Source organism: Crassostrea angulata, chromosome 1 (assembly GCF_025612915.1).
Source record: "Crassostrea angulata isolate pt1a10 chromosome 1, ASM2561291v2, whole genome shotgun sequence".
Taxonomy (NCBI): domain Eukaryota; kingdom Metazoa; phylum Mollusca; class Bivalvia; order Ostreida; family Ostreidae; genus Magallana; species Magallana angulata.
Genome location: NC_069111.1, coordinates 25,060,800 through 25,085,286, shown reverse-complemented (window position 1 = coordinate 25,085,286; position 24,487 = coordinate 25,060,800). Strand labels below are relative to the sequence as shown.

The following is a 24,487-nucleotide window of genomic DNA, read 5'->3' as shown; positions in this document are numbered from 1 at the left end:
TCAACACACCCGCGCACCTGCTTTGCGCACATAGAACTATGTCCGGTGTTTGATGATAAAATAATAACTAAACTGCTTCAAGAATTGTATTCGTAATATATGTGAAGATGCAATCTTTTTAATATTTTATGCACGGAGCTATACATTAGTTTTTCATAAATATAGTATCTGCTGTATGCCCACACTGAGATAAGATCACATAAGTGAAACAAAGAGTGATAAACAACATTTTTACTGTTTTCATTTTCTGTCAGCCACGAAAGTGTGTCAAGCCTCGCTTTCGTAACCAATGGATGACTTCACGAGAGAAGATCATGTGCAGTTTTTACGGAAATAATATTTATTCTTGACGGAAGACATTATTGGATTTTTTCTTGTTAAATCGGATCACATTTCTACATACTGGAAGGGGAATATATTTTCTTGAAATATTCCAAAAACGCAGCCATAGATCTCTCTTATTCTTTTATTCGATGAAGATGAATCATTGAAGATGAAAAGTTGACAACACGATAAGCCACTTGTAACAAATTTGAAAGAGCATTTGGTTTCTTTTGTTAAGGGGAATATCTCAAACTTTTTACCATGACTTTATGTTTCATAGTATCAGTTACATCAGTTTAATTGGATTACATTATTGCCATTGCATAATATTTAATGATAACGTGAAATTTCCTGGTTTATCCGTCATCATTTGGAAGACAGTGCTCTTAACCGGTGGTAATTACCCCGAACGTTAGGAACTGTATGTACTTTCTGGTGTTTATGTCCAGAATTTGGCTTCACATTTTTCAGTGAAATACATACAGGAAGACTAAAATGATTTCGTTTACGCTGGCTATTTCGATTGGGAAACACAAACAGTCAATGCGTTCACACACTTATTTTCCAACTTTGGAAACAAAGTATGTCGCGTAGACCAAAACAAGGAAACTCAACAGCTGCTGCAAGAATGGCTAATCATGATCTAATGGACAATCCTCCGTACTTAGGAGCTGGAGGTGCAACAAATGTTGAAGTAGAAGATGATTTATCTGGAAACATGCTAGAGACATGTATTGATGACACTGTGTCTTTAAGTGACCCAAAAGAAGGTGGCAAGCATGTGAGTTTTGAAATTTGTGATTCAGTTTCCATGGTCTTGAAGAGGTTAAGAGAATTAAATGCAGTAGTCACCAATGTTAGGAATATAATGATTACAATCATTACATTCTGCTATGATATGTGGGGATGGGACCTACTTTATATTGATTTAGGGCCTACATTATTGAAATAGAATTTTGAACCCTGTATCATTATGAACATGTACAAAAAAGGCATTTAAATAACGCCTTTCAGTAAGCTGAGTGAGTGAATTCAGAAAAGAATTAAGACTGTTGATATTTGAAAGTGAACAGAGTGATTATAAAAGTTGCAAAAATTCATTTAAAAAAAAACAAAGGAAAATATTTGAAACACAGAAAAGTCAAGATGAATTGACATGACCCGTTTTACAATTATAATTCGAAATTCGATGTAACTTTTAAAGTCATACAGGAAATTAAAACCCTGTCATTGCTGTCCATGTATTCCAGGTGTTTTCAAGCAAGAGCAGTTAAACACTAGCATCTTGACCATCAGTTAATACTTTTAAAAATGATTGTATTAAAAATTAATAAGATTGTAAGAATATCCATAACAAATTAACTTTTGGCAGGGCATTAACCACAGTTTACTCAAACAGCATTACTATGTTTAATTACCATGGCTTTACAACATTAAATGTAAATACATGTATATTCATACATGTACCTAATTGTTTATTTAAAAAAAAAAAAGATTCAGATTGAAGGCATTAGACTAGAGTTAACAGTAAAACTGCTCCATACAGTCATTTCCAAACTTATTAAATTTACTTCACTCATCACAAGTGACAATAAATCACTTGCATTCTATCAAATTATCAACTCAATTCTACATCATTTCCATCAGAGTTAAATAGCCATGACCAATAAATATCATGGTTAGAAACAACATATTGAAAATGTTAGTTGATGAACACATTGTGGCTGGAGTTTTTTGTTCATAAATTGTTGATTTACACATCCTACATTACTTGGTATCAAGATCGGAGACAGGCACTTATGTTTGACATAAGTATGCGTAGTCATGTTTAAAAAATTTTGTTTTAGCAGTTAGCACTTAAATGTACTCCCAGGATGTATGTTGTATATTCAAATTAAATAAAAGAAATGTAGAATATATAGTGAAGATACTTTATTTAGATAGGCTCTAAATACTCTATGCTACATGTACAGTATGTCTGCCTATTTAGGGTTTCTGCAATGCCTTAATCAAAGACAAGATCATCATTTGTAAGCTGTTCACAACTTGGATTTCAGAAGACTTGTAATTTGCCTGAACAAATTCTGATTTTTAATGTAGCTATTTTGTTTTTAAAAAAGCTACATTTTTTTTTTCATTTTTTTCAAATGTTAGATCTACATGGTTACATATATATAAGTTGAATTATGTATACCGGCCCAGGGAACTGCATTTTTTTCTAAATTGATTTTAGGGTTTCCCAAATGACTTTCTCTTGGTTTAAAGCATTTAAGTTACATTTCTGTTCAAAATGTTGTTAAAATGACACCTATTTGATTTATTTCTTAGCATTACAATATGGAGTAGCGTATTATTACTATGTGAGTCATTTACAAATGTATGTACTAGTTTTAAAATCAATTATGAATATATTCATTGTATTTAAGTTTTTTAAGTGTTTTTGTATGTGTATGCATGCTGGATATTAATCAGAAGTCCAGATCAAATTTTTTTTAAATTAAAAACTTTCTATATTTTTTTTTTAGGAAAAGAAGGGCAGTACAGCAATGATTGCCGATCAAAGAAAAGGTGTGGTTATCCAGGATAAAGGGGAACAGCACAAGCCACGGAAACTCAAACAACGCAAAAACAAACCAGAATTTGTGAGTACTACAGTTCACTGGGTTCTGACTGTGACCCAAGTTGCAGTATAGTTGCAATTCAGATAAACTTAGCTGATTGATTGAAAAAGACAAACTGCTTTGTTCAGGGTGTACTGGTTTGGGCATCTAGTTCAATGACACAGTCTGTTGATATATAGAATGCTACTTGCTCCATATAACTCAATGCTATTCCTATTTATACTCTATCTCAAGATATCCTCAAATCAAATTTTACTCAATTATTCGATATTAATAAGTACCCCAGGCTTAAAAAACAATTAATGTTCATTCAATGATACTATAAAAAAATTCCAAAATTTCCTCTTTGAAACAGCTAAAAATGGAATGTCTAGGAAATTTTGCATTACAAATATTTGCCATGAAAGTACCCAGATGATAACATTGAAAAATTTTGCGAAGTGTCACAAGTACCTGTACATGTACCTCCGAATAGAGAAAAGATGTTAACATATCCCATCATAATTCTCCATAAGAAATTCGTTTTCATTCTTGTTTTTAATGATTTCTCTGCATGGGTAAAAATACATGAATTTTTATTAATGAAATCTAGAATTTTTCCCCCTGTATTGATTTCATATTGTACCTCTTTGACAGGTATGCATTTTTTTTGTTAAAATTTGTCAAAAAGGGATTGAAACAGTAACCTGGGACAGACTATAGCCACTAACAACTCAATACTTTTTCTTCACTTTTAAGTTTATTTGAACAATAAAATGCATTCTTAGGTGATTCATTCGGGATATGAAGGTAGTGACATTGCAGAAAAAACACAACCCGCTATGTACAGGTTATGTAAATATAGGGAATAGAGGGAATAATACTTGGTAGATGTAAATATATTACAATAAGGTGTTTTGGATTTGACTTTAAAAAAGAAATCTCATGTCAAAGGCAAACTCAGATTTAGGATATTTCTTAACTAAATATATATTTATAATTTCCATACATGCATAAGCTAGTTTACATTACATGGATATACTTATAAATTTTACATTACATGTATAAGCTAGGATATTTCTATGTGAAATTTTGATTTTTTTCAACCAATGAAAATGCTAGTTGTATGTATCAGATAAACCCAAGTGTTACATCCTGAATTAAACATGTTTTCTTCCTCCCCATTTGTATGACTGTATTTTTTGTAGATGCAATAAAAAATTATTAGTAATGTACTCTCTAATTGTTACCAGTATATAAGAGAGACTTGAATCAACTAATACTTGATTTATAATTATTTAGCAAAAAACAAATATCTACCTATAGAACACAGTCAAGGTACCAACATATACCAGATAATGTAAAAACATTATGAACATTATTGCTTTATTATTTTGTGCTTAAATTACCACATAAATATAGTAGATTATTTTTTATTGTTATTTTAAAGGATGTGGCAAAAGAATTTAAAAAGTGCAAAGAAGAGGAAGCAACTCGTTTGGATCTTAGCAAATCCCAGGTACAATTTTAAGTTCACCGGAGCGAATATGCTATTCTGATCAAAATTTGTTTGTTGTCTTTTGTGGTTGTGGCTGCCATTGTCACAATCTTTTTCACATTTTCGACTTCCTCTAGAATAACTGTCAATTTTTACCAAATGAAGCACAGGGCATCCTTGTCTAGATTACTTTACTTTTTAAATTGAAATGATAAAGGACCAGTCCCCAACCCCCCTTTTTCAATGGAGATATCTATTAGAACAAATGAAAATAGGTTGGGTTGTTTTGAAAATCTTCTCTAGACAAAGCTACCTTGTGAAAACGATTGACATATTCATAAGCTTCCTGATTTACAGCAAAAATGGATTTAATGGGTCTTAAAAAAAATTCATTATAACTACTAGTTGTATTTAGCTTTATAGCTAAGTGGAATAGTTGCATTAATTTTAAATATGAATTAATTAAACACTATTATCATATTGAATATAGAAAAAAGAACTTGGTGTATACAAGACAGAAATAAATTTCTAAATCATAATGATTTTATTTCTTTATAAAGGCTAGCAACGTAAAGATATATACATGAAAAAAATTACTTGAGATTTTGGATGTTTTTGGGTGTTAATTTTAATCAACTCTCCTACGCAGATATACTCTGGCAAACCGGAAGTGAAACAGTGTTTGGACATAAGCACAAATCAATACCGCTGACAACTCTTAGTTCTTGAAAATAAACAATAAATTTAATGTAATGTATTCTGAAACATTGTTTTTCAAGGAAACTTATTTATAAATACCTTGAAAATAGTCAGATTTTAAATGGTACGAACAATTTAGATATTTTTTGTAGTCGTTTGTATTCTAACGCTAGATTTCAATAGATATAGTCTCGTTCATCCAGACGCTTGGCTGTCTCCGTAAATCTCCGACAAGCAGAGAGTCCCTCTTGCTTCTCAGAGATTAACAGAGACAACTGAGCGTCTGGTTGAATGAGACTTGAGTTCAATATTGCTTGAACCCATACAATTTCTCAGAAATATATTCAATTACTGATATGTGGTTTGATGGAATTAATTATATCTTTAAATTTTATACAACATGATTCATATGGGGTTTTCTCAAAATTCTTGTCGAAAAAGTCTGATAATTCATATTAAAAAATGTGCTTAATTCAAATACATATAAGAAACTACTTTAGTACTTTGATTTGTATTGTATGTGTTTAACTTTGTAAAGCTGCTTGTGTCAGAGATATAATATATATGACTGTTATTGCTCATATTGATAATATGAGATATACAACATTTGTCTGTTAGTGCATCTATAACCCTGTGTTATTTTCTTTTTGCAGATTACTGTGATACCAAATACAGTGAAAGACGTAAGTAATAGGTTTTTTAGTTCAATTCAAGATAGTATTTTAGGAGTGAAAAGTCTGGGATGTTATGCATAATTTAACTAAGCGTTCATGTTGATTTTTTTTGCTTGTCCAGTTGTCACAGTTACAAGAATTCTACCTGTATGGGAATAAGCTGGTCACACTGCCGCCAGAAATAGGGGCTTTGACAAATCTGACAAAGTTAGGATTGAGCGAGAACTCATTGACTACTTTGCCTGACACTCTTCAGAATCTCAAGAATCTCAGAGTGCTAGATTTGAGACACAACAGACTAAATGAGGTGAGCAAATATTTGTTTAAGGTAGCTCCATACTCGTAAAATTCTCTGAGGAAAGTTGAAAAACCAAACTGATTTCAACTTAATAGACTTAAATGTCATCACTTGTTAGAAAAAATATACATGTCATTGCACTTTTTGAGATGCCAGATAAACATAAACTAATGCATATATTAGCATTAGAAAAATGTATTTTTTTTGTTAAAAGTCAAATCTTGTAGGCAGAAATTTGTTTTTCTTGTTTAATTTTAATGTCAACTTTATCAGAAAACTAGAATTACAAAAATATTTGAAAATTAATCGTTGGATTAAGAAAAACTATAGCATTTAGACATACAACTGAGAGAAAAGTCAGAAAACGAGTTATTTCCCCTTTGCATAGATAAAATATATAAAAATTTGGAAATTTAGTATAAAATTAAGTGCAAAAATATCTTGAACCTATCAATAATTCTAATTACATCCATGTGATTATATCCACATAAAATAAATAAAACTATCTTGCACAATTTTTAAAGAATTCAAAGTTTTACAAAAAAGTGTGACATCACAGAACACTGGATCTACTTCAAATCCTGTGAAGCGCAAAACTAAACCTGTTATCTAGGCAACCAACATCTTTTTCACAAATATGCCAACTTGTCATTTTGATGGAATTTTGAGCACAATGTTAAGATTTTTAAGAGTAAAAATCAACAAGCATCAAGCATTCCATGGAAAGTGGAAAAAATAATTTTTGAAAAGCTGCTTGTATATTATTGATTTTAATCTACTTAACACAAAAACACTGTTAAACAATGGTTTTTGTCATACTAAGGGACTGGTATCCAAGGAAATTTATTTCCTTAGTTACGGGTGCACAAATCTTTGAAAATAAAACAATGATTTTAGCTAAACATCTACGTAAATTATTCCTTTACATGATATTATATAGTATTTTGGTTTTTGTATTTATTATAAGATTGAGTTTTCCCTTTTTTAGGAAAAAGTAAATTTTTAAAATATTTCATTGTAATTGTTGCCATGACAACAGGAAGAGAACATGCATTTAGACGCTTATCAATTTTCAAAAATTGCACATCTTTATCACTTTATATGCAAAATCTACAACCACTGCTGGAAAAATGAATTATGTATTTCTGTTAGTGATCATCTGTACTATATATATGCAAAATAAAATTCATAGGCAACGTTGAGGGGAAAAAGTTGTACAAGGTTTAAAAGTATATCAAATTTGCATTTTAAGCTTTTACAAAGGGGTAAAGGAAACATAAAAACCAAGTATTATTAAATTGAATATATCATATTGTACCTTATTTTTAAAATATTCAATGGTTAAAGATACACAATAAGTCAACTTTTCTATTTTATAAAGTTGTTTTTTTTAAATGACATTTTAAAGATCATTCATTTTATCTAAAATTAGAAAACATGCACACACGGACGTAAGGGCAAATATAAGGTAAAATACTAATTTCATTTATAAATGAGGTATTTTACTCCTCAATGTGGATGAATCATAAATTTAGTGAACATCTGTATACAAAACAATCATTTAAAATATATTGTACCAAGAAAAACAAGGGAAGGAGGTCAGGCTTTACCCTCTGAGTTCATTTTATTTGACCTTTTTGTACTTAAAGTGCAATTCTCAACATAATGAAATATGACTTAGATATTCTTGACAAAAAATGTAAACAATAACATCATATACCAATATTGTTTTTCATTATATAAGTACTATAATGATGGTCAGAATGAATATATAAAATAAATATATATTATATGATATATATTTTGTTTAAGTTGCATCTTTCCTGACCTTTTTGTACTTAAAATTAGCCAACTTTTAATAATATTAAGTGTGATTTGAAATAAAAGCTTTCTTAATGTTTAGATTTCTTATGATTGCAATGCAGTTTTCTAGATATTTTTTTTTCAATTCATAAATAAGATATCATATATCAATGTTTAGAAAGAGGGTTTTAAATGTAAAATTCTTACAAAAATAGCTTGAAATATTCCAGGTTTTTTCTTTGTATTTGAAGCAGTTAACACTAAAAGTATATTACCATTAAAGCTCTCTGAAGGGTGCGTAATTATTTAAAATGACCTCAGTTAAGAAGAAAGACATGCTCTTCATCTCTATATGTAATACTGAATCTCCAGTCTACTCTAACATGTCTAGGAGATTTCAAGTTGTTCTGATAAAATCAAACACCAATAAGATTATTTTTTTTTGGGGGGGGGGGGGAGTCCATCATAATTCATTTGTGTTAATATGTATATTTAATCAAAAAACATTGCTGCATGAAAAAGTATGTGCAGAGATGATATTCAAAAAGTGAAGGTCAGAAAAAGAAATCAATGAGGTAACTTATTCCTCAGAAGGCAAAATATCCAATTTAGATGTTCATCTGATTATCATAAAGAATTTATAGTTGAACACAGTCACCAATAGTTTCCTTCTTTCAGTGATATCAGCCCAAATCGTATTTGGATGTAACTATAACAAATAAATGACAATAATTATTTCAGTTCAATTGGTTATATCCGCCCCCTCCCAGCACCCACGCATGCAGGAATTTCACATAAGAAGAATTGTCTCAAAAGAATAATTCATTTGTGTTAATATGTATATTTAATCAAAAAACATTGCTGCATGAAAAAGTATGTGCAGAGATGATATTCAAAAAGTGAAGGTCAGAAAAAGAAATCAATGAGGTAACTTATTCCTCAGAAGGCAAAATATCCAATTTAGATGTTCATCTGATTATCATAAAGAATTTATAGTTGAACACAGTCACCAATAGTTTCCTTCTTTCAGTGATATCAGCCCAAATCGTATTTGGATGTAACTATAACAAATAAATCAACAAATCAACAATATATGTTTATGCTTCCTTTAAGAACTGATGTACTAAGCCACATTTAAAAAGTGTTCTCTCCATCTCCCTTATCGATCAGTAATTAAACTTTTTTGTGCTTAAGATTGGGAAATATTTTTTCTTCAAAATCTAATAATCAATTATTTTACAAAAATTGAATTGGTCTGCAAAAAATTTAAATGATTTAATTTGTAATTAAAATCAAGGTAATTCAGAGAAATATTTTGACAGTCAGATGATATAGATAGTACAGTAACCTTAATATCAATATGTGAATTGTTGGTTTATTATCATATGCATGAATTTATTTCCTATTTAGTCTTGGTTTTGTCAATGTGATCAGGGCAGTTCAAATAGCTTGACATAAACCTGTAAAACTGCTTTCACTGCAGAACTTGCTGAATGTTCTATCTAACATGGATTTCACATGGAGTAAACACAAATAAAAAAATCTTATGAATATCAACTTTAATTTTTACCATCATTAATTTTCTTGTACATTTATTCAAGATGTAATAATTTTCACTGAAAATAATTCAACAACTCAAATGATCAAGTGGTAATAAATCAATGGAAGCATCAGCATTGACATATGAACACATTTTATTTTCTAAAGTAGACAGAGTATAAGTCAGGCACACATTTGCTTTGAAATAGTTCAGAAAATACTTGTTTGTACCTTTGTATTTAACCCAAGTATCCCTATATATAATGATATATAATTTTGATTTCTATTTTATAAGATTTTCAGTTTTATTTGAAAGCCAGCTCTTCTTTTCTGTGGAACAAAGTGGCTAACATAGCTGTTTATCTTCAAGGATGAAAGAAATTCTGCTTAAGAAAATCATCCCTTGTCAACTTTAGTTCTAATTTGTTGCATGTGTTGGTCTGTTTTTTCACAATTGCACTTTCACCCTCTTCTTTTGCAAAATTTAAATATTTCAAGCATTCATTTGTCTCTGAACTGTCTGGTGTGAATATTTCAATTTTTGTGTAGACATGGTAGGTTTCAGTGTCCATCCTCGTTTAAGTTGATTCATTTGGCTTGAATGTGACACATTTTCTGTTTACAACCCACTAAGTTATCTGTAATAAAACAAAGAACCTGTTACAACTAATACAACTTTCCCTATTTAATTAAACTGTCTTGAAAACTCATACAGTAAAGTATTTTACTGTTATAATTCATTAAATATAGGTGAAAAATCTTGACTTTTTCAAGCAATATGGTACAAATAGTTTATTTGATGTGAATACAACATTGATTATCAACATATAGAATAATAAGAAGACTGATCAATTATTCACAAAAGATACATTAAAACATGTACTTGTATACTACATGTACCAAAATACATGTAGCTACCATAGTCTATACATGTATGTTATATTTTTCATTAAAAGTTTGTTATTGTCCTTGATGCACAAACACTATGTATACTAAGGAATCACGTATACATTTTCTTTGTCATGTTTAAACTATTATTTATAATGTGGTGTGCATTGACATGTTAATCCGAATTTTCACGAAGATCTACAGCATCCACTATTTCTCCCGTTAAAGAAATGTTTGCTAGTAGAAAATAAGAAACCAGTAAAAGTTGTCACTTACCATGATAATGAACTAAATTAACACTTCTATAATCCAGAAACTAAAATAATCCATAGTCGTCTCACTTCCCTCAGCTCCGTGGAAATATTGGATGTAAACAATGTAAACAAAATACCGTTTTTACCTCTTTCGTAAGAGAGTCATATCAAAGGGAGGTAATTAGAGTAAAACTTGCACGTTTCCAGGTGTATAAAATCGGTATTTATTTATAAACGGGTAAATTGCCTAAAGATTTTATAATTGATTCTTGTAGAACAAATGTCATAATATAAATATGTGGTGTTAGTTAACCTTGACATGGTTGTAGAATTTTATAAAAGTGCACTGAATTGACTGGTGTTTGCATGCAAAATAAACAAGATAAAACGGGTATAAATATCAAAGGATGAAGTAAATGTAAATTCTTAATGATGTTTAAATTACAGCAAAGTGTTTTGTAGAATAAAAAATTATTGATAGAGTTTTAAGATGATTTAACACAATATCGTATTTGTATATACAAAAATTTTCATGTTAAAATGAAGTACAAATCAGTCAGTCTAAAAGCACGTGGTTTCCATAGTAACAACACGAATAAAAAAAAAATTACCCAGATATTTTTAATACAATCTTCATTCTGATTATCTTTATATGAGTTTTTATCATTATTGTTTTTATGTCACTTTCCATATTTTTCACAAAATGCTCGATGCTTGCTGATTTTGACTCTTAAGAAAGTAATCCAGTCTGATGTTTTTGGTTGCAGAATAGTGACTGACTTTCGGTCTCATTTACCAAAACCTGAATTGAAGTCACAAATGTTATATTATTAAGTCCTAACTTTGAGTCAAAGTATCTATTTCATATTCAAAAAGCACTCATTTATATGAACAAAGTATAAAGCAATGACCCTTTAACCATTAAAAGTACTGACAAAATTTGTACCTCCGAATCGATGTAAAAATTATAGAAATCTGTACAGAGAACAATACAACATTTTGTTACTTGAGATTGTAGTGACTGGTATAAGGGTCCCCTTCATCCATGTGTTGAAGCCTTGTGATCATAGACAGCACAAGTACATATACATGTATTATGAGTATTTTTATTTCCTTAGATTCCAGAGGTGGTGTACAACTTGAGGTCATTAACAACTCTTTTTCTTCGATTTAATCGAATCAAGCATGTTGATGAAGCTATTAGAAATTTAACAGTAAGTGTTCTATGAACAGGGTTTATTTTTTTTAGTAAAATTTTTCATTCTAGTTAAAAAAAATTTCAATCATCTTTGAATCAAGTTTGTTTTGTTTCACTTGAGTTAAAAAAAGGTCATGCTTAAAGTATGTCACTCATGCTTTCGTGAAATCTTTTGTAGAAACTAACAATATTTAGCTTGAGAGAAAACAAGATTTCTAAGTTGCCTCAAGGAATTGGCCAGCTGGTGAATTTGCTCACGTTTGACATTTCCCATAATCACCTGGAACATTTACCGGAAGGTAAGACCGCTATAGAAACATGTACCGGCCATCATGTCTTCCATTTACTGTAGATTCCTTATTTTTTGTGAATATCTAACTCGGCAATACTGTGAGCGTTGGACTTGAAAAGATTACAGTTAGATGAGATATTTTTCACTTACCAAAAAATGTTCTCACAATTTTATTATTAATGTAATTTAATGATAATATAATTTTATGTTATATAAATAGTGCCTGTTTGGGAAATTGACACCCCGAGAAGCGGAGGTTGACAATGGTTTTCGAGGGGTGTCATTTTCAAATGTTATCCTCCCAAACAGGCACTATTTATTTTATTATACTGAATGTCGTAATATTAGAGAAAATTTCACTGCTTTTATATATAAATATTGTGAATTCTACATTGAACCGTATGCGCATAATTTACGCGCATGTAACAATTTGTTGTGTTACCCATTGCCAAGTGTGTTGCTAATGCTGAGGGTAGTAGAACGGATTATCAACTGCGTCTAAACCAATCAGATTTCAATATTTAACATGAAAGTATAATAAAAATAAATATAATATTATTATCATTAATTTTTTTTAATTCCTTGAATTTAATCTTGACTCTATAATATTTGTAGGGAAAATATTAAAAGTTGAAAAAATATCTTTCTTTCAGAGATTGGAAACTGTGTAATGCTGAATTCTTTAGATCTTCAACACAATGAACTTTTAGACATACCAGAATCTATTGGGAACCTCAAGTCACTTTCCAGACTTGGTTTAAGGTACTTTTATCCTACTGTTATCTCTGTTAGAATTTGCTTGTCGACATCAGTTTCAACTCTGATTCCAGTCTTTAAGAGTAAACACCGATCAGATAACTATTTCTTTTATTCACTCTCTTGATGCAGTTGTTGATGAAAATTTACTTTAAGTCAAAACATCCGTAGTGATCTATTCACAAAATCGTATGTTCAATTGTCGGAGTAAGATTGACGTACAAGTTTTTCGTAAGATTTTGGTTTTTCACAAATAATTGTACGTTTGACGTTACGTCAAAAAAACAGTTGTTAGTTTATGTCTTTTATTGGGTAGGAGTAAATATATGATGCTATTGCTGTTCTACGTTTATTTAACTAATAGAAGAAACTCCCATTCGATAATGCTCAATGGTTTACCATGAAAGGACAGTGCAAAGCTCCTTTTGTATCCCGTGTTGCAAAACATATATATATGGTGGTTGGAATTTAATTTTCTTAATCTTTATTTAAAACATTTATATTCCTTTGAGTATACAATTCATTACGTGTATTACCATTAGAAACTACTAGAAACTATGAACTTATAAGTGTAGAGATATGTGCACACTTAAAATCATTTCACCTCATAAATGATAATACTCAAAGAATAATTCCTTATTCCTTTAAAAATATAGACTTCTTTTATTCATACCTGTGCATTAAATCAGTAACACAATAGTCATAAGCATACACACTGATTAAATACCAGTATGTAATGCAATCAGCGTACTACATATCATGCACTGATTTAGAAAAAGGGGGAGACACAGACGGACCGCCCTTAAAGATTTAACTTATTTAATTTTTATAGAACATTTACCGAAAATACCGTAGGCAAACAAAATAATTCATTGGAACCTCCCCATGGTTTTTTTTTTGCTCCATGCATTGCAAATATAGTCACAGATACATATTTGAGCACAAGCATTAGTGTTTGAATTATTTATCTGTTACTCCAAACCTAGATCAACTTTTCTAGCTTACTCATAAACTATTGCCATATCATTAAAAAGCAATTGAACAAAAATATTGGTGAAATATGCTAATTTATAGTCTGATGATGTTATTCAATGTTACTTTTATAATTCATAATACAGTAGAGTCAATATTTGTTTTGTTATATGAAAACAAATATAAATCTGTTCCTTTAAGTCATGGTTAGCTATAAGGTGTCTACATGGGATTATCAGTTTAGACAAAATGTTTTTGGGATGATTTTAATGCATTTCTTCATCATTCTTCAATGGTCAAAAAGTTTTCATAACACCCTGCAAGTGCACAAAATGATAAACAACCAGTTCGACCTGATTATAAGATGTGTTGTAAATATGATTTTAATTCAAAGTCAGGGCTATCAAATGATTATTCCATTTCGTTAACAACCCCAGGGGTAGACACTAACTTAAAAACCATAGTTGCCTGCAGGGCTACCAAATTTGTTTTCTCACTAGCTCTGTCTGTGAGTTAGTAGCTCAGCAGCCATGACTGCTGGCTGAGTTGCGTTGCGACCAGGAAGTAGATGCATTAAGGGGTTTCCAAATAGACGTTTTTTTTTTCAAACCAACTTTGCAAGTTACTCATGTAGCAGTTCAGCGAGCAGCTTATTCAAAGCGTGCAAGGCAACCTATAGTGAAAGTGAAAGAAGAAAAATCGTTAGCCATTGAGGGCTCAATTAACAATTGAGGGGTAGCTGGCAGCCAATCAAATGAGGTCCATATCAAGGTTCTTAAATCTAATAATATGTTACTATTATAACTCACGTACGACGAAGACATTATCTTACGACAGCTTTTGTGATATCCCCTTAAACGTAAACGTACGTTTGTTGTAAGTTTAATCGTAAACGTACAATTTTATTTTTGTGAATAGGTCGCCTGAATTTAAAGCGTTTTGACAAAGTATACAGATTTTTTTTTTCACAGCATTGTTTAAGGGTTACAATGAAAGTCATGTTACTTAAGCAATAAAAAATGTACAAGCTAAAAAAAAAGCCTCTCTGTTTTACAGGTATAACAGGCTAACAAGCATCCCAAAAAGTCTAGCCAATTGTGTCATCATGGAGGAATTCAACGTTGAGGGGAACAACATAGGTCAGCTTCCTGTACGTATACACTATACACTGTTAACTTTTTACACTGTGTACACTATACACTGTGTACACTTTACACTAAACCTTTGAAGAGCATGGACATTATACAGGTATTGAGAAGGGATGAGTGCAACATATGATTTGTTAGACGTGAAGGCACAAGTGTTGCCAAAAGCAGAGGTGTCTTAAGTTCCTACAAATCATGTTGCCCAAATTCCAGGCAGGGTTCAACACGAACATTAATCTGTTGATAACATACTACATGATAATATATTTTATGTTGGACTAACATAATCTGTGTCTAGTCAATCCGATCGAATAAATAAAAAGCTCTGCTACAAAAAATTGTATATATTAATTAGGAATTTGTTAGATTGAATTAAGATCGGTTTTATTAAACATTTTGTTGGTAAGAACTATATAGAAGAATTAAATGTAAGGTAGTGCTTGTTATGATGTGTGTGTGAGATTCGGTGAACTGATATTTTAGGAAGGACTCCTCTCCAGTCTGACCGGTCTACGCTACATCACCCTGTCAAGGAATGCCTTTCAGTCCTATCCAAGTGGAGGCCCTGCACAGTTTTGTTCTGTCTATGTAAGACTGCTGTATTTTATGATCAAGTCTGTACACCAAATTGGAAAAACTTATTGATCTTGTTATGTGTATGATTAATAATATTCATGTGACATTGTGTCAAAGAAGTTGTTTTGCTATCAATTATTTGTCTTTTTGGGTTGACGAACAATTAAAGTCTTCTAATTAATATACATGTAAGGTTGCACTTGGGTTTTATGTTTCTCGCTAATATCTCTAAGCAATGTTCTGTAGAATTTGAATATGGAGCACAATCAGATCAACAAAATCCCACTGGGAATTTTCTCCCGAGCATCGAGCCTCACCAAGCTGAATATGAAGGATAATCAGCTTACTTTCTTGCCATTAGGTAGGTAAAAGATGGACTAGATTTTGATAATGCAAAAATAAGACAGACCTGTAGTTTTATCTATGAATTTGATGAGGCTTTAGTAAAAAAAGTATGCACTAGTAGTCTAAATAATTGTGACCATGCTGCTGTTTGTTGTTCAAATCCTATGATTTAACCATGATGCAAGCTGCAAAAGTATGTGTTCTGGTTCTCTCAATCTCTCTTCATCAAACTTGTTTGGATGGTGCAATGCATCTTGGGAAACTTATGGAATTAACAGACTTTGATACTTATCTGAGCCATAAAGGAGGAGGTTAACATTTTTTGGAAAGGGTAATTTTTATTAGAGCAGGTGCAATCGTGTTGGCATTGTTTATAAGTTATTACTGGTCTTATTTAAGTTCATCAAATTTGGATGGCTGATGCACCTTGTTAGTGATACATATGGAATTTAGATAGTTGTTTTAGGAGGTTAAAATTTATAGTTTTTATCATTTTTACAAACATTTGTATCATATCATTCAATTTTGTGCGCTGTATTTTTTTAAGTTGCTTATATGAGTGATGTATTTACACAGATATTGGTAGCTGGTCAAACATGACAGAACTTAATCTGGGAACCAACCAGCTAACAAGAGTTCCAGAAGATATACAAAATTTAGAAAAATTAGAAGTCCTTATTCTAAGTAATAACTTATTGAAGGTATGTGTCCAGTGTCAAATGCATTAATGTTTTGATCAGCAAATACCGTAATCCGGTGAATATAATACGCAGAAGTGTACAATATGCACCCTCCAATTTGGGCCTGAAAGTGGTTAAAAAAACTTGTTGGGATGTATAATACGCATCAAAATAATTGACCAAACGGTAATCCTGAGTATCAACAAAGCAGTTGTACTTTGTATGCACGCTCAACTTCATCGCGGGAATACGCTACCGGAAATAAGAAAAACACAATATTTTCTTAGATACGGATTTATTGTAACTAATACATTGCGGTAATATCTTTATTTCATTATCAATGTTTTAAAAAGACCTAGCTAGTATTAAATACTCTACCGTAAATAAAATCAACTAATTTTAACAAGCTTTGTATAATTGTTTAGTCATTACAACCCCTGTGTAGTGAAAAACGGACGATGTACAGGTATGGAGATAACGGACCAACATTGTAATTAAATTCTTAAATGATGCCGATCAAAGTGATCAATTAAAGGCCTGAAACATAATAAAATATGTGCACAAATAGTTGTGTGGTGTATAGTACACTTATAGCCTAAGGGGAGTTTCTGAGATACCCAAGGTGCCAAGCGTTAGCGGTGGGGGTCACTGCGGTGGGGAGCACAACAATAGCTTCAATTAACGGAATAGGTTATAGAATTATTTATATTCATAATTATTTGCAATAAATCAATAAGCATTACATGAAATTGGTTAAAAAAGAGCCAAATAATGTGTAAGCTGTTTTTAAAGATCGGTTACAAATAGCACATGGCCATCCAAGCCCGCATTCTATTAATAACAGCTGTAATAGCGGCGTACATGGATCAGTTCAAATTAAATTTTAAAGGCCATTTTGAAACAGTTTTTTTTTTAAGAGACTTAAAGTATACATTTTCTTTAATTACATGCTATCAGAATGATTTCCTAAGGGTCAAATAATAATATTATATGTGATAATGAAGGAATGTTACAATGTTTTGCGGGGTATCGGTCCTGTCTGTGAACAGCATAGGTAATACGGCAGTATGATACCCCATGCTTCTGCTAGGGAAAAAATACCGGTATGTCCAAAGCCTATAGGGATGTATACCGGTAATACGCACCCCTTTCTCACAGTAAAAAATGCTGGAAAAAAAAGTGCGTATTCATTGGATTACAGTACTCAGCTCTAGATGTTCAATCCACACTTCACACTGTCATTATAGCGTACAATTTGCTGTAAAAATTGTTTAGTGATCATTTGTATTTATACCACTCTGACACCAAAATTGGATTTGGCTGAAATGTGTGTCATCAAGTTTCCCTTTTCTTTATGGATGAATCTGATTGTGAATGATTGAAAATTTTCAGCGTCTACCACCCAGCATTGGAAACCTAAAGAAATTGAGAGTGCTTGATTTAGAAGAAAACAAACTAGAATCACTACCTCAAGAAATAGGTAAGAATGGACATAAAAGATCTTTAATTTTGTGCTTGATTTAGAAGAAAACAAACTAGAATCACTACCTCAAGAAATAGGTAAGAATGGACATAGAACTTTAATTTTTTTCACATAACATTTCTTGCGTGATTTGTTTAATATAACAGATCTACTGTTAGCATCCATGTTTTAATATTTCTTTGGCTTTTTTCGCATTGAGCATAATCTATTTACTTTATTAGTGAAGAAGGAAACTTACAAGATGTGTTTTTGTTTTGTAGGACAGCTACAGGAGCTGACTCGACTTGTGGTTCAGTCCAATCAGCTGACAAGTCTGCCCCGTGCCATCGGGTAAGATGTCTCACTGGTCAATAAGATGTCTCACTGGTCAATCAGATGCCTCACTGGTCAATAAGGTGTCTCACTAGTCAATCAGATGTCTCACTGGTCAATAAGGTGTCTCACTGGTCAATAAGGTGTCTCACTAGTCAATAACATGTCTCACTGGTCAATAAGGTGTCTCACTGGTCAATAAGGTGTCTCACTGGTCAATAAGGTGTCTCACTAGTCAATAAGATGTCTCACTGGTCAATAAGGTGTCTCACTGGTCAATAAGGTGTCTCACTGGTCAATAAGATGTCTCACTGGTCAATAAGAGGTCCCACTTGTCAGTTAAAGCCCCAACTTTATAGAATGTGATTGTGAGAAAGGGGGTTAAAATTCTGTGGGCATTCATGATCATTGTAAAAAAAAAAATATATATATATAAAAAATTAAAAGAATGATGAAAGGAAAATCATTTGTATTATTCCATAACTTAATTATATAAAAATTTTGACAATTTCTATTTTATGTAATATTAATCATGTATACATAATGATATGCTGCTGTCTTTGTTAGAGAAAAAAATTGTTTATTCATGTTTGTTTGCAGTGCTAGAGTTACTTCTCCATAGTGATTTGGTGGGGAAAATTCTATTTTTAGAAACTACATACCCATACCTATTGAATGAATGTAAAATATGTAAATAACTCACCAGGCATCATTTTGGGGTAATTTTTACATCTGATACTTTAACCTGCTGTCGTGATTTTTTACTAGATGCCTGTCGAAATTGGAATATCTTGGCGCTGGAGAAAATAATCTGACCTCTCTTCCTGCTGAAATAGGTAAGATACTGAAGACCTTCAAAAAATAATGAAATAATGTAATTTAAATAATGGAGAACTCAGGATCAAAGCTAGCTGCAGATCTGTAGCTCTCTGGTTGAAAAAATTCGGATAGACAAACCAGAGAGCTACAGTTCCAAGCGTTGTAAAAACCTCCAATTTACGCCGCCGTTTTTGTGTCGCTCGCTTCGGGAATTATATCTGACTTTAAAAGCATTCATCCGCCTAAAAAACGCACCCAAGATCTCGCTACTAGGTAAACATGGTTGTCATAAGGCGAGTTTTTTAAAACGATGACATTCCAAAGCGAAGGATGGCCGTTGTGAACCATTGAAAGGAAAACAAAGTTAGCAGAGTTAGGGTAAACTATATGTTTAATTAATAAATACAATTTTTTAGGCGGTTGAATGCTTTTAAAGTCGGATATAATTCCCGAAGCGAGCGACACAAAAACGGCGGCGTAAATCGGAGGTTTTTACAACGCTTGGAACTGTAGCTCTCTGGTTTGTCTATCCGAATTTTTTCAACCAGAGAGCAACAGATCTGCAGCTAGATCAAAGCGCAAGGTCACTACCATGGGTTCCACTTAATATGTCTGCAACCAATTTGGAATATCTAGACACTAGAGAAAATAAATTTTGTTTGTATCATTTTGTTGAATCTGATTACAGGCACACTGGAGAATCTGGAATCTCTGTATATCAATGACAATCAGGAGCTCCACAGCCTACCATATGAACTGGTTCTCTGCAGCAATCTACAAATAATGAGCATAGAAAACTGTCCCCTCAGTCAAATTCCACCAGAAATTGTCGCCAAAGGACCCTCTCTTGTAATCCAGGTATCTACTCTTTCTTTCTTCACCATGAATTTACTGGGAGCATGCAGTGTTTGTCCTGTCCGACTGTTCAAGATAGTTTACAAAACTTAGTTAATTATGATGTGAGAGCACATCAACTGTCCAAAATTTAGCTCTCCAAAGTTGAAAGCTCATATATTAAGTATGATATGGAACAGTTCATGTCAATGCAATTCTGCCTCACAGAATTTCATGAAACTTTGTTTTGTAAGTATTTAGGACACAGTATGTAGATGTGCATAAGATCAGAAAATTCAAATTGCATTATTTTTTATCAGGAATATTGGCTTATTTAAACTTGAGAGTTTAGGCCATATATTGAATAAGGTATTAAGGACACAATAGGGATCATGTTTTATCAGGAATATTGGCTTATTTAAATTTGAGAGTTTAGGCCATATATTGAATAAGGTATTAAGGACACAATAGGGATCTACATTAATTTTTGTTGCCCTAACTGTCATTTTTGACAAGTGATGAAGATATTTATGATATTGTATTTAATACAGTTAAACTATCCATTGAAAATACAGTGTACGTAGCAGTATATGCTTGGATCAAAAAGATGTTACTGCTCAAGTGAACCGTTTGGCCCATAAGCCTCTTGTTTGGGTTTCTGATGTTCTGTAAATTTCTTATTTTACGCGAGTAGTTTATTTTGCGATTCTGCCGTTTTGTATCAAATCGCGAGACCATAAAATTGCGATCACGAATTTTTTTCTTATAATTCCCTATAGATCAAAACTGTCTGAAAAATAAAAGTGAGATGTTAAAATTTGTGAGGGTTGCCTCTCGCAATAATTAATTCCTAGCATGTAATTAGGAATCTACAGTAACCAATAAACATCTCTTTGTAAATAAGAATTTGTTTTGTTGTACATGTATAATAACATTTTTCATATCTACTATTTTTTGCAGTATTTACGGATTCAGAGTCCTTTTTGTCCAATATGACGGTCAAGTCGCATCCCTAAATGTGATATCATCCACTTATTAGAGCGTCACATTCATGTTATGGAAAGCAAGAAGTCGGCCATTTTGGTGTGTTTTGACATGGGAAATCCAGAAGACAATCACAATTGATTTCATTTCTTGAGGAGGTTTCTATTGAACTCGGCAACAAAAGCTGAAAAAGTCAAGCATTGGCATCCAACCAAGTGGTCATTTTGGACTGATTTTGTTATTACTCTCTAGCTTTTTGACTGAATGCTTCCCATTCATCCTGGCATAATCCCATCCTAGATGTATTCCAATTGCTGGCCTGTGTTCAGACAGACTGACCTAATAGGTGTCCCAGGCATAATAAAAAGACATCTGTGTGTGGACTAGTTACAGGGGAGATGCCAGGGGTACCTGTTGATCTGTCACTACAGACAATTTCCTTTAGTGTGTTTAGACGTCATGTTCGTACCACTGTGATAAATTTTAGGTTTGTTTTTTTCTGAGGAAAACTTTGGAGATAAATATATAATCTTGTCCTTTGTGCTAACTGTAGTTACGTCAAAACATTTTGTCAGATTTAGTCAGTATATGTGTTGTTCTCTTGACTTAAATATTAAAAGGTTTAATCTGTGTGCAAATAAAAGTACCGTACTTTTTACTTTATATGGACAAGGTCATGATTTTGGTCAAATTTATTTTTTAATTTTTATTGTTTACAATGCTTTAGTAATGCATTGACTAATGGTCAATCAAAATTTGAGTGTCAGTCATAGAATTTTAAGCAGAATATAGAGCTCACAATTCTTTTGTTATGTAAACAAGGCTTGTGCCATGTTTTTGTTTACATGTTCAATAAACAGTTAAAAGTTCTTTTTCAAGCTGATTTTTTTATCTGCTATTTCGTTTTCAACATAAATAAACAGTGCCTAGTGTTTGTCACATTCACTTTAGATGAATAATTGGAATTTTCTTGTTAGCATTCAAAAGTGTAAACAAAAACCTGACCTGAGCTTTGTTCACACAATTAAGAATTGTGAGCTCTCGCTTATAACTTGATGACTGACATAAAAATTATGGTTGAATATTAGAAATGACTTACTGAAGCATTGTAAACATAAAAAACCCCAGAAAAATATATTTTTTATCAAAATGGTGACCATGCCACTTTAAGATTTTGATATGTTCATAAGAAGCTGAATTTTTTTCATTTGTTTTAATAATTTTGTTGTTATTATAGGTGCTTCAGAGTTATTTTTCCCTTTACTGATCTTCAATATTTGAAGTCAAGTCATGGTATGCCAGAGGAAAGAATGTTTAATTATTAGTTTCTGTCAAAGACTCAAATTTTTATCGGCAGTATTGTTTGTAGCCTTGGTATATAAATGTATGATTACTGTATTATATATTTACCTTTGGAGTTTATTTCCTCTTAATTATTGACATTTGTGTCTCGAGCCATGTTATTGGTCCTCTCTGTGCTGATACCAGTCTTTAGCTCACCTGAGCCAAAAGCTCAAGTGAGCTTTTCTGATCACTTTATGTCCAGCATCTGTCTGCCTGCCCATAAAGGATTTATGCAAGTTAATCATAAATTTTTATGAACAGATGTTTAGATCATCTTGTGAACTGCAATGCTCAATATGTGATATGACTATAAAATCATTCTGTTACAATTAAAAGGGGCTCAAAGTTTAGCATGAAATACCTGGAGAAAAAATTGAAAATCTTTTTATACAGGATGTATTTTCCTACATCGCCCATATAATTTGTATGTGACTCCATATAGCTGATTTTATTATAGTTATTGTTGCTCAGGTGAGCAATGTGGTCCATGGGCCTTTTGTTTTTCTTTAGCGATGAAGTGTTTCCCAAACTACACCAAAAGCATGAGCAACAAAGTTGTCATAAGATTAACATTGAGTTAATGTCTGTCTAGGTTTGATTATCTACTTGTACTTATATGAGCTGAGTAAAAAAGCTAACACAATTACTTGAGTATTGTATCTCTATTGAAGGGTACAGCACAGCGTGCTTCTCTTCGAATTGACATCTCTGTTGGGTTTATATGCTATGAAAGCATATTTTTTGGGAAGCACTGCATATAGAGCATGTGTATGTGTTTGTACCATGTGGACAGGGTTAGGAATATTAAATGATGTACTTGTATATTAATTTTGTTTCAAATTGTTTCTCAATGAAAACATGAATCAAATATAATTAATACCCATACCAACCCAAATCATGTTTTAGTAAATACTTGAGTTAAATGCCCTTATAAACATTCAGACTGCAATAAACCTAATATGATTTTTTTTTTATGAAGCAGAGAAATTTATTTATACATATAATGTTGCTTGACAAACCAATATATTATTTGATGGATTTAAAATTATTTTCATTGAAATATGATTTGACATATAAGTACCGTAATGAAAATATATGATAATTTTGGTTTTCTTGTGAAATCATAAATTGATACTTTATAAGATTCATTAAAAAATACATTGGTGTATTGAGCCATCTTTAAGCTGACATGAATTCATAAATACACATTATTTCCCTTTTATCTCCGACTACCGCCATATTAGTTGTTGATTTCTATTGTTCTGCTCATCGCTAAACACCCCCTATATAAGGCAGAGAGCACTATTCATGCTTCACCGCATTCAGGTATTTCATACACCTGAACACGTTACCTTGGACGAAAAGACGTGTAGAAATGCGTTTTGAAGAAAAATAAAATGACAGCCACTGTATTGGCAAGATATATCCAATAAACGAAGAAACAAGACAGACTGAAATCCAGGCGCATATACTTAAAAAATTCCTCGATAATTGTGGACCGTTTTCCTGTGTATGTTATAACATCGCACATGCGCAAAACAACACACTGTGGCAGATCGAGCAATGTCGATGATCGCATGGGTTTTAGAAACAGAGCGTTTTTGTAGGAACAGATGGAAACAATGTTACGTTGTTATTTTCTTGGATTTACTATCATTTATTGACTGTGTTGGATGTAGTGCCGCCGGGGTTTTCAAAAAGAGAGGAGCGTTCAATACTTATATAGCGACCAAATACTTTTATGAATTCATGTCAGCTTTAATTTACCAGTACCTTAGGAGCACTAGTTACACCTGACTGTGCTCTTATCTTACTTGCAATGGAAAACTTGTAATTGAATTGTATAAAGTCTTTAAAAATACAGTATTATGGTAAAATGGTTCACACTGAATGTGAGAATAAAGAATTACATTGCACCATAGTTATCCAGGAGAAATTGTTAAAACAAATAATATTTTCACAGTTGTTCTGCTAATGAATTCTTAGTTGCAAGTTTCGTGTGTTCTCTAAAGCTTAATGTTGATTGGTAGATCATCCTTTTATGGCCAGCAAGTTGGGGGTGGTTTAAAAGTTTTACCAGTAAAGCATCTTTTAACCCTTTTATCACAGATAGCAATATACATGTAATTATTTTTAAACACATACACTGGAGCAGACACAAAATTCCAAA

The 24,487-nt window shown here is 31.9% G+C and overlaps 1 protein-coding gene across 1 annotated transcript; it reads left to right on the top strand.

Moving 5' to 3' along the window:
• Positions 1-28: 28 nt before the first annotated feature.
• On the top strand, positions 29-22,963 carry LOC128156656 (leucine-rich repeat protein SHOC-2-like). The gene is made up of 17 exons (XM_052818882.1): positions 29-1,105; positions 2,850-2,966; positions 4,375-4,443; positions 5,775-5,804; positions 5,917-6,102; positions 11,696-11,791; positions 11,954-12,074; positions 12,721-12,829; positions 14,852-14,945; positions 15,424-15,528; positions 15,763-15,877; positions 16,438-16,562; positions 17,934-18,021; positions 18,285-18,354; positions 19,105-19,172; positions 19,844-20,013; positions 20,950-22,963. The coding sequence occupies exons 1-17, from the start codon at positions 908-910 to the stop codon at positions 20,983-20,985; spliced, it is 1,797 nt and encodes a 598-aa protein (XP_052674842.1). The 5' UTR covers positions 29-907; the 3' UTR covers positions 20,986-22,963.
• The last annotated feature ends 1,524 nt before the right edge of the window (positions 22,964-24,487 follow it).

What these genes read in the sequence shown, in the direction of transcription:
- LOC128156656 (XM_052818882.1), top strand. Translation starts at nt 908, where the DNA reads ATGTCGCGTAGACCAAAACAAGGAAACTCAACAGCTGCTGCAAGAATG. An exon ending in TGGATCTTAGCAAATCCCAG is followed by an intron (nt 4,444 to 5,774) that starts GTACAATTTTAA and finishes TTCTTTTTGCAG; the next exon opens with ATTACTGTGATACCAAATAC. An exon ending in ATCACTACCTCAAGAAATAG is followed by an intron (nt 18,022 to 18,284) that starts GTAAGAATGGAC and finishes TTTGTTTTGTAG; the next exon opens with GACAGCTACAGGAGCTGACT.